The sequence below is a fragment of the Hibiscus syriacus genome, unplaced genomic scaffold (assembly GCF_006381635.1).
Source record: "Hibiscus syriacus cultivar Baekdansim isolate YM2019G1 unplaced genomic scaffold, ASM638163v2 tig00111941_pilon, whole genome shotgun sequence".
NCBI classification, from domain to species: Eukaryota; Viridiplantae; Streptophyta; class Magnoliopsida; order Malvales; family Malvaceae; genus Hibiscus; species Hibiscus syriacus.
Window position 1 is genome coordinate 767,769 of NW_024063217.1, and position 16,943 is coordinate 784,711.

General features: G+C 36.0%; 2 protein-coding genes and 2 pseudogenes across 3 annotated transcripts; 2 read left to right on the plus strand and 2 right to left on the minus strand.

The window, feature by feature from the left end:
• The first annotated feature begins 4,370 nt into the window (after positions 1 to 4,370).
• LOC120173032 lies at positions 4,371 to 6,977 on the plus strand (annotated as a pseudogene).
• Positions 6,978 to 8,104: 1,127 nt separating this feature from the next.
• On the plus strand, positions 8,105 to 9,638 carry LOC120173019 (protein SAMBA-like). Of its 2 annotated transcripts, none has more exons than XM_039180319.1 (3): positions 8,105 to 8,386; positions 8,824 to 8,934; positions 9,416 to 9,638. In XM_039180319.1, exons 1-3 carry the CDS (start codon positions 8,233 to 8,235, stop codon positions 9,442 to 9,444), a joined length of 294 nt encoding a protein of 97 aa, XP_039036250.1. In that variant the 5' UTR covers positions 8,105 to 8,232; the 3' UTR covers positions 9,445 to 9,638. The 2 variants fall into 2 exon arrangements, with proteins under 2 accessions (XP_039036250.1, XP_039036249.1); XM_039180318.1 differs by having other exon boundaries at positions 8,106 to 8,386; positions 9,402 to 9,638.
• A 300-nt stretch (positions 9,639 to 9,938) lies between these two features.
• Positions 9,939 to 11,067, minus strand: LOC120173055 (annotated as a pseudogene).
• A 548-nt stretch (positions 11,068 to 11,615) lies between these two features.
• On the minus strand, positions 11,616 to 15,730 carry LOC120173014 (heat shock factor protein HSF8-like). Its single transcript, XM_039180314.1, has 2 exons — positions 15,210 to 15,730; positions 11,616 to 12,944 (listed from the first exon to the last, which is right to left on the minus strand). The coding sequence occupies exons 1-2, from the start codon at positions 15,519 to 15,521 to the stop codon at positions 11,715 to 11,717; spliced, it is 1,542 nt and encodes a 513-aa protein (XP_039036245.1). The 5' UTR covers positions 15,522 to 15,730; the 3' UTR covers positions 11,616 to 11,714.
• Positions 15,731 to 16,943: the final 1,213 nt, after the last annotated feature.

The window sequence follows — 16,943 nt, forward strand, 5'->3', positions numbered from 1 at the left end:
ACGCAAGTTCAACTTCACGACGAAGGGACCGCTGGTTGTCAACAAACATTTCTCAAATTCAGAGCCAATTTCAACTTCACAACGAAGGATATTGGACTCCAGACAACGCAAGTTCAACTTCACGACGAAGGGACCGCTGGTTGTCAACAAACATTTCTCAAATTCAGAGCCAATTTCAACTTCACAACGAAGAATATTGGACTCCAGACAACGCAAGTTCAACTTCACGACGAAGGGACCGCTGGTTGTCAATAAACAATTTCCCAATTTCAACTTCACAACGAAGGATATTGGACTCCAGACAACGCAAGTTCAACTTCACGACGAAGGGACCGCTGGTTGTCAATAAATAACTTCCCAATTTCAGAGCCAATTTCAACTTCACAACGAAGGAGATTGGGCCCTAGACAACACAAGTTCAACTTCACAACGAAGGGACCGCTGGTTGCCAACAAGTAATTTCCCGGTTTTAGAGCCAATTTCAACTTCACAGCGAAGGATATTGGCCACGAAACAACGCATCTTGCATTGGATTTCAACTTCACGACGAAGGATATCCAATTCTTAGGCTCAAATTCACGACGAATGAGCCATATACAATTCCAATTTCACAAACAGATTGACTCAACTTCACGACGAGAAAGTCATCTGTGACACCACAACACCAAAGTCTTCAGGTCAAGTTTCACCTTCACAACGAAGTACCTTGAGCCAGAAGAGGATTCAGAGATCACTTGCCAAAAGCTTTGAGCTCGTTTTCAACCTCACAACGAGGGAATTCGTGCTCAAAATATTCCAGTTTTGACTCAACCTCACGACGAGGATGTCATTTCATGATTGACAAACCAGTTTCAACGTCAGATCTCAACTGCAGAGGATATTCAATATGGTCGAAATTCGTGTCTTTTAATCTTTGCTCCATTGTTGTTACACGACAATGAGCAAAGAGGGGCAGCTGAAGACACTAAATTTCATCGGTTTTAAATAATGTTATTTCGTATAATAATGTCTAACCACATTACATAATATACAGGTTTACATATTTTTTATGTTTGTTTACAGACCCTTTACAAATAAAATAATAATAAATGGCCTAAGTACAGGTGGCCCAGATCCAACATTGCACCCAACGCCTCAACAACCCAAGGCACTTGACCAGTAGGCTAGGGTGTCCAGAAACCCTAGCGCCGTTCTCCCCTTCAACTCCCCATGGCTGCACGTTTCTTATCTCCAACAAATCCGAATTCTTCGGCGCAAGACTCTCGGCCATCAATCAGAAGCCATCCACAACCAACAAACAACCAAACAACCAAGTTAGACTAGGAATCAAACACTTAGATCCTAGGCTATAAATAAGACATGTAATCCATGCATTGAGGGGGGTTTTTTTTACACAGTGGGATATACAAATACACGCAAGGCACAGTGAAATACTCGAAAGATCTAAACTTTTGTACTGGTTTTCGAAGTTAAATAAAAAGGTAAAAATGTTACCTCGTTCGTTTCTTTGTTTCGCTTGCATGTTGTTTCTCTTTGGATTTTGAGCGTGAAGAGAGCCGATGAACATTAGGAACCAAGATCTTCTTCTATAGATCTATGGCTCCTCGAGGCTCGGTTTTAAAAAGTATTTCGATTTTTAAAACATTGAGACATAGGGCTTTCAAAAAAACCAATTTTTTTGGGTTTTGCCGCCGATGAACGGTGGCCGCCGCCGTTGAACGGCGGCGGCGAGGCGGTGTATGGTTACCGGATTCTGGAAACCCGCCGTGTTCTTCATATATGAAGAACAGGCGAGAGAGAAATGAAATGGGAGGGGAGGGCTTCGGCTTTCTGAAGAGTAAATGAAAGTTTTCTTAAAAAATTTTAACATATATATCAGGCCCGTGGAACCATCGACCCGACCCAATAACACGTGTGACCCGCGTGTTTCTGAAGGAAATGGGGTAAACTACGTTTTTGGTCCCTCTGCGTTTCTTAAAGGCCGATTTTGACTCCCGATCGATTTACATCATTTTTTTTGTTTCGACATTTGGTCATCAATTCTGTTTTCATTTCAATTTAGCCCGTATCATTATATATACATATTTAATTTCATTTTTCTTATTATTTATTATTTTTCTTATTTTTTTCGTCTTCATTATTATCGCTTTTAGTATTCTAATATATATATATATATATATATATATATATATATATATATATATATCTATATATATACATTTTGTATTTTATCTTATTATTTCTTTACTTTTTTATTATATATTATTTTCATTATTTAGTTTTTCTATTATTATTATATATATTTTTCCTCCCTCTCATATTTAGCTATTATATATATGGTATTAATATTATTATATGTTTTTTATTAATTTATTTATTTTACTTTGTACGCTATTATTTTACATTTTTCTTATATATACATATGTACATTTTATTTAACCCTTATTATTTCACATTTGTATATATTATTTTATTTCACTTTTATTATGCTTTCCTATTTCTTCATTCTTTCATTTTTTTTTTACCTTATTATATGTTGTCATACTTGTCTTCGTTCTTATTTCCTTCATGTTCTATATCTCCATGTCGATTATGTTACTTTTAGTGTATCATTTATTGTTATTTTGTTCTTCATTTCGTTTTCTTTATTTTTCAATTTTAATTTATCTTCGTCACCTTTTCCAATACACATGTTGACTCTTAAAAGGTTCGCTTTCAAATTAATCAATTTTAAATAGTCGAGATCATTATTTTATCTTTTAATTTAAAATCAAAGACAACTGGAAATTACGTAGTACCGAAAGGGCAGTTCAAGGGTGCTAATCCTTCCTTGACTGTAACCGACTCCCGAACCCGATACATCTTTGGAAAGACGCAGATCAGGTAAATTATAAGGTATCCGATCAACCCATTTATTTTTAAATAAATGATCGGTGGCGACTCTAACCCAATTATTCAAGTCGAAGCCCAATTCCGGGGCCCAACCGAAAGACGGTTACGACAACTACCAACCTTTAAAAAATTAACACGTTTATTACCTAAACTATCAGTTTTAGTCCGTTTTAATACCTAAACTTTTAATTTTGTTTCAAAACTTAACATTAAATTTTGAATGAGGTACTAAAATGAAACAAAAACTAAATATTAGGTATGATTTTGAAAAAATTAAAAGTTTATGTATTAAAACATACCAAAGTTAATAGTTTAAATACTAAATGCATAATTCACCTTAATTTTTATATATATTAGTCTTAATGTTTATGTACTAAAAACAAAAAACTAAATGCATAATATTAAATTGTGTTACACAATCACCTAAAATAGGAAAAATATTTATGTATATTTTTAAAAAAATCCAAATCTGAAGATCAAATAGAAAAAAGGTTTGAAGTTTTGAGACTAACACGAACTAAAAAAATAAAGGAATTAAATTTTAACATTTTCCAAATTTATTTATTAGTTATAGGGTAAACTATGTAAATATCTTTTTATGTTCAGTCTGATCGACTTTGATCACCGATTCAAAAATTATGCATCAATAGACCATTATGTTATCGATTTGTTCATTTTAATCCCTTATCCATTAATTTTCGTTAAACCATTAACAAAAAATCTTACATGACACTTAAAAAAAGTGTAATTTACTTCTTCGTCTTCATTGCAGCGTTCCACGTTAGAAAAAAATATGAAGAAATGAAATTGTAAGCTTTTGGTTGAAATATATATATATAGAGAAGAATTATGTAAAAAAAATTATTTTTAAATTATCACGTAATGCTTTTGTTAGTGAATTAATGGGAGTTAAAGATTAAGGATTTAAACCGAAAAAATCGATAGATAAAAGACCAAACACATTTAATTAAAAAATAATGACTAAAATTGATCAAGACAAAAAAAAAATATTCGCATGGTTTACTCTTATTTATATACTACAATATATACTCTTTTAAAGACGGCAGATTTGTTTCTCCTTTCCTTTCTATCTGTCACGGTCCCTCAATTCTCTCGCTGTTATTTTATTCTGTTTTTTAAGCTTAATGTACGATTTGACCATTAAATTATATATTTTATTCATTTTAGTACTTAAATCTTTTATCATATTTCAATATTTAAAATATTTATTTAGTATAATTTTCAGTCCAACGTTTAACAGACGTTAATGTTCATTGGATTAAGGTCTTTTTTCCTAACGTCTGTAACATTTTGGACTAAAATGTATAACAGCAAATACTTTAGGTATTAAAACAGAAAAAAGTTTAAATACCAAAATGAAAGAAAAGTTTATGTTTTAGGGGTCAAATTGTGAATTGCTTCTTCCTTTTATATCTACTCCAACTGTAGCCAAAGAGCCTGCTCGGTTCGCGTGTTATTATCTTTTTCCCAAAACTTTTTCCAGAAAATTTATTTTCTCGAGAAGAAAAGGTTGGCGGTTATATCGAAAAACTTATAGAGAAGTAGCGGTCATGAGCTTTCAGGATCTGGAAGCTGGACGGCCACTGTCGTCGCGGAAAAATCTGAACAACGGCAAGCAAGATGCCACCCAAGCAGTGGCTCCGGCATTTTCCAGATCAACACCGCCGTCTCTTCCTTCCAGCGACTCGTCAATACCATCGGCACTCCTAAGGACACGCCTGAGTTCAGAGGAAAGTTGTGAGTCTTTGCCCAATTTCAGTTCTTTGGATCGCAATTTATGATCCTGTTGTGATTTTGAATCATAGAACATAACATTGTTTAATTTTCTAGTTGATCTTCTTTTTTTTGGATAACAAATAATGGCCTTTGTGAAGTTCAATTTGACTTTCTTTTTGAGAAAGCTCGGCGAATTATCATTTTCGTAGGGACAAATGTCAAAATTCTTTGAACAAGTGTATATATGTTTCTATGTTTAATGTCGGGTTCTATGTTTTCTTTGGAAGAGTTGCTATCATTCTCATTTCTTTAGTGATTTTGACATTTACGAGTGGGAAATATACCTGACAAATATCTATCGGCAGGCATAAATCGAGACTACATATTGGGCAATTAGTGAAGGACACTTCGGCTAAACTTAAACAAGCTAGTGAAACAGATCATCGTGCTGAAGTTAGTGTAAGTTTGTTTTCTGGTTATGATTTTGAAAGTCAACTAAGAAGAGAGATTACTATACTGTTTATTATTCGCAATTTTCCTCTATGTTTCAAGTTCATGGTAATTCATACATGGGTTATTGAATTTATTTATAAAATCGCTCAACCTTTCCTGTTGCATCCCTCCTTTTCCCCTCCGGTAGTACTTGATATCCTTATAATTGTAGGCAAGCAAGAAGGTAACTGATGCTAAACTTGCAAAAGACTTTCAAGCAGTTTTGAAAGAGTTTCAGAAGGCTCAACGGCTTGCAGCTGAAAGAGAAACAGCATACACTCCTTTTGTTCCCCAAGCAGTTCTTCCTTCAAGGTGTCTATTAAATGTGGGTTTACATTTACATAGATGTTAGGAGAGTGATTTCAATGCTTTTGTGTTCATGGCATACACGGAAATCTAGTCCATAGCAAGATGGTTCTGAAAATCTTCATAAAACATCCATTTTGGTTACGTAATTTTCTGCCATTTACTGGTTGTAAATGTTTACTGTTTGGTAGTTATTCGTGTTATACTTCAAAATGCATAGACTTCTGCATATTACAGTTATTCTCACGAGAGGCATTTTCCCGTTTTATGCAGCTATACAGCTGGTGAGATAGTTGTGGGATCAGATAAAAGTGCTGAACAGAGGGCTCTTCTTGTAGAATCAAGAAGGTAACTTTTGCTAAATTCTTACCCCTTTCATACAGTGAACACTTCTGGAATTCGTACATGGATTTTGAATTTTCTTGTCATTATTCCTCCCTGTAGTTCATGTTCGTTAGGCAGCTAGTACATGTTTTTTTAAATAGATTCTGGACTTGTTTGATTCCACATTGCTAGTTTTTCCTTGTATTGACTCCGTATGTGTCTACATGCATGCTTGTCTGTCTTTATATTTGTGTTTAGTATTAGATTGGAGTATCATAAATGAAAAAGATCCCTACTGATACCTTATACCATACAGTTTTTTACTCTAAATAGTAAATACTTCTGGAAAGATGATTGATCTATATATTCTTTCGCATGCACTGATACAATATATATAGCAAAACTATGTCTGACCATGCTATTTGTTTATACTATTTATGTGTTGTTTTATCTTATTGTTGATTTTTATGGATTTGGTCATCAAACTACAGCCTTTAGCATTTGTTTTTTTCTTTGCAGACAGGAGGTCCTGCTATTGGATAATGAGATTGCATTTAATGAGGCTATCATTGAAGAAAGAGAACAAGGAATTCAAGAAATTCAGCAGCAAATTGGTGAGGTGAATGAGATCTTCAAAGATCTAGCTGTGCTAGTTCATGAGCAAGGAACTATGATTGGTAAAGAATTTCATCTTTTGTATTTTGTTCATTTCACTATAATTGTTCTGATCTTCTGAGTCATGTTGAAAAGTACTGAAAGCTTATCTACGCTGCAGATGACATTGGTACCCATATTGAAAATTCACGAGCTGCCACTGTACAGACAAAATCACAACTTGTGAAAGCTGCAAAGACTCAGAGATCAAATTCTTCTTTGGTAATCTATAATGCTCCTATTCTACTGTTTTAATTTTAGGGTAAACTAAACTGGTAGCCCCTTTTAATTGGGATATCTGAACATGGCTTGGGGTTTCCTTCGGTGGTTCCTGGAATCCTGATTGATTTCACCCCTAAATTTACCAATTACCTGCCATATTTAAAGCAATCTTAAATAAATAGTTGCTTTCACTGGTGAAAGATACCATCTACCTACCTTCCTTGCAAGGAATTAATTTCATTTCTCTCTTTGGGCAGACTTGCTTGCTCCTGGTGATATTTGCAATTGTGATTCTGATCGTGGTCATAGTACTAGCAGCCTGATAAGAAGCTCGCCCAATTTGATCGTAGAAGAACAAGAGGGTGATCTTTTTGGTGATGCATTTGATTACCTTGTTTTATGAAGCATATGATGTCTGACAGGAGTTCTTTTCTAGTATTAGTATATAACATGTGGTTATTGGTCATTCATTATACCATATCTTTTTGATCTTGTAGATTTTCTGTTGGCATTCGTGTTTGTGATTGTGATTGCTGAGGTTGTTTTACAGCTTTTTTAGTCCTCCCTTTTGTTTTCTAAAAATTTCTTGCAACAACCCTTCAAAAAAAAGCTCTTGTAAAAGTAGTTATAATTCTTTATTTTTCAATATATTTGATTTTCTTCTACTGAATAACTTCATTTGACAATCGATGCTCCTATTCGAGTGCATTTTGCCTCAATGATAGTTGCATCGGTTGCGAAGTAATTGAAATAAGATTGTATGGATAGGATATTTTCTTTAACTTACCCGATATCGGGCATGCAGTATGTTGATTTCCGTTCCAGTATTCTGCTTAAACAGGATGCCGGATCTGGCAGATCAATCGGACCGAAATGAAGGCAATTCTAAAGTTTGTCTCCATAAACGGCCATATATCTGAATCCTGTAACAAGTAGAACGTGGTAATCAACCCCAAAAACAAAAGATGAAACAAGTCTAGTATAAACAGAAAATAGTTTGTTTTCTATGATAGGAAGATCGAATGCTGGTTTACCCTGTTGCTTTTATGAAGATTTTGAAGCTTAAGCATTTAATTCTCCAAGGGAAGCTCAAAATGGAAGAAACAAAATGGGTGAGAAATTACATGAAAACTCCATGGTCGGACATTTTCCACTTCAAATTAAATGTTTTATGCAGACAAAAGTGAGAATCATGTAGAGATTGAAGCAGAATTCCATTAATAATTCTATTATCAAGAAGAACAGTGATCCAAATTATCAAAACAACCCAACCCAGAGCTTATCAAAACATACACGGAGAGATTTCAGTTACATAGAAAGATGCAGATGAACTCGAATCGATTGTGGAAGACGAAGAACATGTTGAAATGAAAGATCCAAATCAAAGAACAAAGATTTGGGCTTAAATGAGGCCCATATGCTCCGCAGTCCATAACCCATAAAACCAGGAAAACTTCTATTTACCTTCCGAGTTCCAAACATACGAACAGTTCGTTTGAGAACTGAACTGTAAATCTGGCATTCGAGAAAAGTTGGGTCTTTTTTGGTTTTCTTGTTCAACCAAAAAATCCAATTATTTTCACCTCTGAAAAAAAAACAAGGAAAATGAACAGTTCATCACCAGCAAATTCGTCGATATCAACAACAGCAATCGTTGGAGGAGGAGGAGCAAGTGGTGGCACTAATGCTGCTTTGGATGATTTCCATTTCCCTTCGGATCTTATATCTATCCAAGACCGCAAGGATGAGGCCATGCTTGGTTTGTTTCCTTCCTTCTTCCCTTGAGCTGAACTATGCATCATTTAATACTTTAAAGTTTGTGTTTTTAGCCATTGGGTGGTTTTACTCCTGCATGTGCATTTAGGTTTTAATTATATTTGTGGAATTCTTGTGAAAGTTTAGTGCTTTTGCTACATGTATGCGCTATTTATTGTGGAATTTTAGAATACTTGTTGATGTCTTTAGTATTGTGTGATTAGAGTCTTCTTGTATGAGGCTTTGGGTGGATCATTCTGGGTTTTTTGACATCAAAGTAATGGAATTTATGGCTAATAAAATTGATTTTTTCCCTTTTGGGTTCCATTATTTAAAGGGTTGATTTATGTTTGTGAACTTCTTGTGATTGTTTTGGTGGATTAATTGTGTTAAACCTGAGCAGAGGCCATAAACTAAACTCTTATTGCTTCTACATTGCAGTTCTAAAATCGGATTTGATGGCTGCACTCAATGAAGAGGTTAAATCATTGGATGAAGATAACTGGAAGTTCGAAGGCCCTCATTCCCGCATCCACCTGATATCAAGACCAGGTTAGTTCTTCGATTCATCCTACAACAATTGCATTCTCACACTTTTGTTACATCCTGTATATTTTGATCATTATTCCGGTTATAATGTGATCCATTTACACTTCGGGTTCCGCTTAATGTATGACTTAAATTTGGATTGTTTGATTCATTTCCCATCATTCTCTAATCAACCTACAGTATTTGCCTTTCAAGACCTTTGCATATTAGGTTTCCCCCTTGGTGCTCTCTGTTATTTTTCTATTTCTCCTCTGATTTCCATGCTCTTTCCTTTTTCTCTCTGGTTTCTTTATTTCATCTGTTCTAAATCAGATTCGGTTTGCCTGTAAAAGGAAGTGAAATGTAACTGAAATGTCATGAAAAGCTAGTTATTTCTCTTTATAGCCTTTCTAGCTGCAAATGGACTTGCAATTGTTCCTTGTATGTATACGGAAATGTACTTATTGATTCTATTTTATGGATTCCCCCAGGTGGATTTCTACAGAAGCGGACCGAGTTTACAAAGAATCATAGCATGGCTCCACCAAAATGATTTCAGATATCTTGAGATTGGACTTCATAGCCAGAATATTGGCTCCAGTTAACAACTCTATATTATATCTATACATTGCTGAACTGCATTATGTATTCAAGAACCTATTTGAAGAATTACATCACTTTTGGCTGTTGTTAATAAGCAAAGACAGTTTTTCCTGTCCATTTTGACATTTGTATACTCCTTAAATGATCAAACCTGAGAGCCTGTTGTAGCGTGGAATTCGATTCGTGTTTACAGTCTGTTTCGAAGTTACAGTAGCTAATGATCAACCTGCATAAACCTCGATGTTGAGTTAATGTTCGGGTTCTCAGCGGCTCTGAGTAAAAGGTCGTGTTTGTAGAGCTCTGTTATGCGCATGGGTACTTGCAGGTTGGAATTCTGCAGTTACAATAAGACCAAGTTCTTTGAAAACTCCAAATATCTGAATTAAGCTTTAAGTTCACTGCACTTCCAACAACCAGTTTAGCTGCAAACTCCAGATGTTTGAAAACCCAGAAAGGCCTAATTATGAGGGAGAAAAATCGAAAGTACTGAAAACAATTTTTTTGTTTGTTTTTCTAGCAAAATAGATTAAGAAATTCAATGGTTCAAAGGCAAAATCCATGAATCCTTCAAAAGCTCCGACTCGCAAAAGGGTGAGCAAGAAGCTCATTCACTGTTCCTCTCTTTCTCCAATTTTTCTCCAAACACCTCCTCACAAAGCTTCTAAATTCCAGCGAAGCCGTCTCCGGTATCTCCAGCCTCTCCCGTAAGCTTATGGCCCACATCAATGCAGGCCAATCAGGTGTTTCTCCGAGACTGGCCAACGAAACATTCTAAAAGCACCACACCTAGCGACCAAACGTCACCGGCGAAACCATCTGCGTTGCGCCCATTCCACTTCTCTGGGTCGACCTTTCTGGACTCATGTAAGCACATGTACCCATGCGCAAGTCACAGGCACTACGTGTGCCAACAACAATCTCGCTCACTCCAAAATCTGCTATCTTCACGTCTCCTTTCCCGTTTATCAACAGATTCGACGGTTTTATATCGCCATGAACGATCTGCATTCCATGCAGATACTGCAGGCCTCGTAGAGCTCTTTCGGCAATCCTGGAAATAACACATTCAGGCAGGTTCACCCTCACACGGAGTTCTTCGTACAACGATCCCCCTCTCCATGTGCTCCATGACAAAACAGAGATCTCCTCCTATAGTGTCAAACACCGCCAGACATTTAACGACGAATTGTGAATCAACCCTTTTCAGGATTTCAGCTTCACACGCCGCCTGATGCAATATTATGGCCACGTTTGGATCGAAACGGAGGACTTTCAATGCATAAACCGAAGAGCTTTTACGGTTCCGGACTTTGTAGACAGTACTACCATTACCATGTCCAATGACGTTGAGTTTCTCAAGGTCGGAGAGGCTTTCGATGTCCGGGGATGTCGGACCGATGGCTGACAGCAACGCCACATAATGTAACTGTTGCTGGAGATCAGCTGCCACTAACGGCGGTGGAGGTAGGGATAGACGGAGTCCCTGCTGGTGCCTTCTCTGCCTGACTAGTGCCATTTACACATTCTCTATTTTTGTTGCTACATTCACCCTTTGCTTTTATCTACTTTACAGTTTTTCCTTTTCTGAAAAATACATCATAGATCCAAATTTTATTCTCTCTTATCATGTGTTTATAAGAAATGATTTTCATTTTCTATGTTTTTTAAAATGCGATTTGACAATTTAAGTTGATAAATGATAGCAAATAATGGATCAATGTAACGGCTAGACCCTCTAAGTTTAGGTTGTGACAATCCCCTGGGTACTGTTCTTGGCCTCACACGTGTATTTTTTTAATTTAACATTATTTATTCTTCATCGGTAACAAAACGTCAGATTTTATGGAGCTAATTGTTCATTAAAAAAAATGTGTTTCTAAGATTAAGACTTCAATTGCGAAATGTGAGGAAAAAGAAGAAACTTTTAATCTATAAATTTAACGTTTCTTATTAGTTCATGTTGATATCAATGTTCAACGACCCAGCAAGTACCAAATTTGACAAGTTCCTTGGACCGACATGGGGTGAAGAAGGGAATTTCCAGTTATGAGGAACAACAGAAACAGAGAATAGTATACATGTGAGGCAACAACAACACACACAATGAAGGGATTTATCGTTTTCCAGTGCCAACAGAAAAAGGATCGGTTGATTACATAACTCTCGAGTTTTAACTTGAATAAATGAAACATAACACAAGATTAGACCTTGTTATCTGATCTAAGAAGACCCATCTGTTCTGTAAGTTTGTCTAAGTGCTGAGATTTGTCCCATCCATCGTCCAGTTGCTCTTCATTTTCCATGCCTTTACCCTCCATCGAGGTTGATTCAATATCCTCTGGCGCAGGACTATACAAAAGAAGGTCATCCCAAAATGTGGAGCCGTCTAGCAAGGCATCTATGTCGGCATCGGGAACAATGTCATCGAGTTCTATGGGTACCGGACCATTTCCATCAAACGTAGTGGGATCAACCAATCCGTCGTTCCCAGTTTCAGACCTTGCATATTTTTCCGTAGGGATATCAACCATGCTTTCAGGGACCATTTCCGGTATTTGACTAAGCTCGGGCATAATTATATCTGTCTGAGAAGCAGACACGGATGGTGGCTTTTCTGCTCCAGCCAGCGCGCTCACATCTGGAAATCGTTCTGTTGTTATCTTTTCAGAGGATGTTTTACGTGGAGAAGATTGTATTTCAGATATGGCAGCGGAGGGGCAATGGCCAGAGATACCTGAAGTTGGTGGCACCTCTCGAAGGGTCACCCCTGATACACGGGTTGAATCCAATCCACTAGACGATGATGAACCATCACCTATCAGGATATTTTCATCACTGTTGTTAACGGAATCTAGTCTGGAAGAAGCATCCCCTTTCATGATCTGCATGAACATTGTTTTCGCCTCATTCATCAAAGGTTGATATTTAACAATCTGCCCATCAGATGCAGTGGAATGCTCATTATCAGTCATAACATCCTGCTTTAGCCTCCTTTTCTTGTTGGTTTCAGTTATGCGCCCATTGCTCCCATTTTGCTGCTGCACAAATTGAGCAAAAAAACCAGGGCTCTGCATAGCCTTCGCCAAAAATGACATCATCTGCTGCTGTCGCTGCTCCATTCCCTGAAGACGTTGCACCATGTTCTGCATCTGGTTATCAGTAGCCTGTTGCTGCTGCCTTAGCCTAACAAGCTCCTGCATAAGCACATTCTTGTCTCTCTTAAGCCTCTCTACCTCTTCCTCAAGCCCAAATTTACCAACCTCAACACAGGCAGTCACAGATGAACTATGTCCTTGTGATTGCTGTGTCTGGTGATGACCATGACCATGGGCAGGCTTTCGCCGATTTATGTTTCGAAGCAGGTGTTTCTGCCCTCTTAAAAATCCCTCATTTGCAAATTCCCAACGGTCTGGATCAACCTTTCGGAAACCCTGTTAAAACACAAGCATAAAATATATGGAGAAAACAGAAAAATCCGCAGAATTGTCACTGGCAATAAAAATTTACATAAATAGTTTTCCCAACTCCCAAAGAAATGGTGGAAGAAGAGTACAAACATCCAACTGTTCCAGCAGTGGCTTGATATTTTAGGAATTAGAAAGCTCAGGCCCTATTCTTTGAACTTTTTCTGGTAAATGGAACCCAGATTGGGGAAAATGTACACTGCCTCAAGGACAGAGCTTATCATGGAACCTCTTAAGATCTCAGACATTTGACTCAACTAGAGTATATCCCGATAGAAACAAATACAATGAAGCTCAAGTAGAATGTGGCAGCAGGAGTCAACTAATTTGAACCATATTGAATCCAAGTGATTAAATGCAATGCCCAATTGAAGATGCCAAAAGTAATATATATCTCAGTCAAAAGGACATCTGTGAAGGATCATGCATTAAGCATAATGCAATGCCAATGGTACTAAGATTATGCCAAAACAATAAACATTCCACTCTGAATGAATACATGGAGGAGCCAGCATAAACTACAATCAAATCCAAACGATACTATAAAGATTTGACATGAAGTCATGAACATTTTGATAGAATTGACAATCACGTCAAACAACTAGGATCATGTGTGTGCAGAGTATCTATGATGTACATGTACATGTACATGAAATGCATGTCAATATGCATGCAAAGTGCATAAAAATACGAATACAGTTTGAGAATTGCATATGTAAGTAATAGCAAAAATGTCACTCATTGCCTAGCTCTTCAACTTTTAAAGAGTTGTGGCAGAAAGAGCAATAAAAGAAAACTAAGATCTTAGAATATTAAATTGTCATTTTCTCACGAAGTCACAATACAATAGATGTCTTTTTGCAAGAACTAAATGCTGGCCCCATTCAAGTGAATACTGGATTAGAATAGCAGCATGAGTCCATCCCTACTGATCAAGATTGAAGAATGAATTATCATCCCATCGCACAACTTTCAACTGAACTACACTGAAGATTCCCATATTGAACAATTTATCTAATGAGAACAATGTAAAATACTGATGCTTATTAAAATCTTCCTTCACATCACAAATACAAAAGTCATACCGTTTTGTTGTTCATACCTGCAACATATTCATTATTTTTGGTCATTTATTAACATTCATGTCAGACAAATTAGACTCCATTTCAGTCTAAAAGAGAGAAATTATACCTCTACATTTTGATACTTAAATCCACAGTACTCAAAGCCTAATCCCTGAGAAAAAGCCCAGCAACCAGATTTCCTAAAATCTGTCAAACGTGTATAACCGGCAAGTCTGAACTCTGAATACTTCCATAATATGTCTGTGCAGTTAGTATATTCTCAACCCACATTGATGATCATAACCAATCTTATGTTGGATTTTCCAGCTCTCAACCAGTTAGTTTATCTAAATAAGTGACAATCTATACACCAGTCTCTCTACACCTAATACTACATTTCATTAAGAGTCATTTAAACTATCATCAACAAACAAGGAGAAATAGAAGTAACTATCCTTTGACAACCTTGTAACCACATCATGAACAACATGGATCTGCATTCTTTTCCCATTTCCCACTTTGTGCTCCAATTACTTGCTGAGAAAATTCAGGAAGAAGAACCATTAAAACCCGCAAAGCACATAATTTCATGACATGGAAGAGAATGACAAAACCATCAAATCCCCAGTTCAAACATCATAGTTAGTTCAGACAGGATCCTAATCCTGTTTTCAGAAACCAAAGCAACTAAGATAATAATATAGCTTAGCATATGCGTTCCTTAATTCTTCATAAACACCTTACAACTAAACCACTAGCCTTTGTGAGACTTTAATCGATTAGTTCAAAATCCTAGCTGGTTGAATGCCTCATCTAGAGCCCAAGTTAGAACGGTAATTTTCCGCACGCTACTGTGCAATCCTATAAACCTAAATTTAATTTGATATAAAAGATTTCTTAAACTTATCCTCTGTGATCGTTGTTTTCCTAAACCTTCTCGGCAATGATTTTAATGGAACCAACCACTTCCAATGCATTTAACTCGGTTGAGTACAATTTCAAATCAGCAATCAAACCTTATCATCAACAAGGAAATCACATATTTCACGAATCAAACTAAAACAGACAGCAGCAATTGCAATTTACTTCTTTTTACGACCAACGTAAGTTCGTAAAAGCTAAAACAACAGAGCAAAGGTAAGGGAAATAGCAAACAAACAAAAATTGCGTACATAGGGTTTAGTTGCCTGACAAAGCTAGAGAAGTTGTTGTGCTTAAAATACTTGGGCAAAAGATCCCGAGCGAACTCCGGCGGGTTCCAGACAACGAAGCTATTGTTGGCAGGGCTCCAAGAAACTACGGCATCGGTGGCGGGATCATCCACCATATCGTAAGTCTTGCTCAGGAAAGGCGGTGGCGCGTTCGCACTCTGCGCCGCAACCGGCTGAGGCGTTGGTTGAGATTTTGTTGCCGTTTGGCTTGCTCCGCCGCTCATCGATGCATCGTTTTGGGCGTTGCTACTGTTACTCACTCCATCCATTCCACTTCACGAATTAAATAAATAATAAACAGATATGTAATAAAACCAAAAAAAAAGAGAAGGAGAAAGAGGGGCTCTAGGGTTTTGAGCGAGGGTTAATTAGCGCCATTAGATATTCGCGGATTCTCAGGGATTATGAAAAAAAGGGCAAACAAATATGTTTGAGAACAGAAGCAAACAGAAGTGAGAATTGGGAAAGCGGCGTTTAAAGGAAAGTCGAAGGCGATGAGGGTAAGGCTGCAGAAGGCGATTTGGCTTTTTTGGTGGGAGTGGGACCTCACGACCAAATCAATGTATTTAACACTTTCCCCCCAAATTTTAGTTTTCTTTCAATTTCGTTCTCTTTCTAAGTCCTTTTTGTCATAAAATATGTACCAAAAAAATAATCCAATTGTTTGCAACCCAAACGATACTTTGGTTATTGTACTCATTAATTTCAAAATTCAAACATAGCTAACTAGGGGTGTAAAAAAATGTAACCATCAATCGTAAACGATAATTGATATAATTATTATATTTAACAATTTAATTAATTGAACCATTAATACTAAACGATTTCGATTAATCAAATCGCTAAAAATGATAATTAATGGTTAAGATTATTATCACGAATTTTAATAAATAGTAAACCGTTAATAAATTAAATTTATAATTATATTTTCACATAAATAATTTAATCTGTTTTTTTTGTTACTTCTAATTTATATATTCTTTCAAAAAAACAATTTATATATTATTTTTATTATTTATTCTTTGAAAATACATAAACATACTCACACCAATATAATTATGTGCTTATTGTTAAGTACCAAGATATGAGAGATGTACATACTTACGTCGGTGTAAATATGTGTTAAGTGCTACACTTTTTCATTTTATTTACTTATACCGATGTAAATGTGTTAAGTGCTACACTTTTTGTAGTATAAATTACGAAAATTTTTGACAAATAATTGTAATAGGTTAATTGTAGGTTAATCAACCAAATCGTTAATAACGATTAACCGTTAGCAATTACCATTTCTTAATGGTTAGGTTACGTTTAAAAAATTTCATAATTGTTATAACGATTAACCAACCATTTAGGCTAAACAATATGATTAACCCTCCATAGACAACTTTATCGCTACCTATGAAAAATTATGGTTTTTACTCTCACGATAATTCGTCTATTTTTTCTATATATATTTTTTAGCTCATAAGTAATGCCATCATTTTAAAATTAAGGGTGAATTACGTGTTAGTACCTAAATTTTTAAAAAATTTCAAAACCATAACAATATTTAGTTTTTGTTCATTTAGTACCTCACTGTTAAAAACTTAACGACACTACATTTTTTTATGAGTAAATTACATCATTCATCACACAACTATCTTTTCACTCCTATTTTGGTACTAAAGTTTAAATTTTCAATTTAATTA

Bases quoted from the DNA above. Each gene is read 5' to 3' on its own strand.
- LOC120173019 (XM_039180318.1), top strand. From the start codon at position 8,233: ATGAACAGTTCATCACCAGCAAATTCGTCGATATCAACAACAGCAATC. The intron at 8,387-8,823 runs GTTTGTTTCCTT...TCTACATTGCAG, and splicing joins CAAGGATGAGGCCATGCTTG to TTCTAAAATCGGATTTGATG. The intron at 8,935-9,401 runs GTTAGTTCTTCG...GGATTCCCCCAG, and splicing joins CCACCTGATATCAAGACCAG to GTGGATTTCTACAGAAGCGG.
- LOC120173014 (XM_039180314.1), bottom strand. From the start codon at position 15,521: ATGGATGGAGTGAGTAACAGTAGCAACGCCCAAAACGATGCATCGATG. The intron at 12,945-15,209 runs GCAATTTTTGTT...GTGTTTTAACAG, and splicing joins GGCAACTAAACCCTATGTAC to GGTTTCCGAAAGGTTGATCC.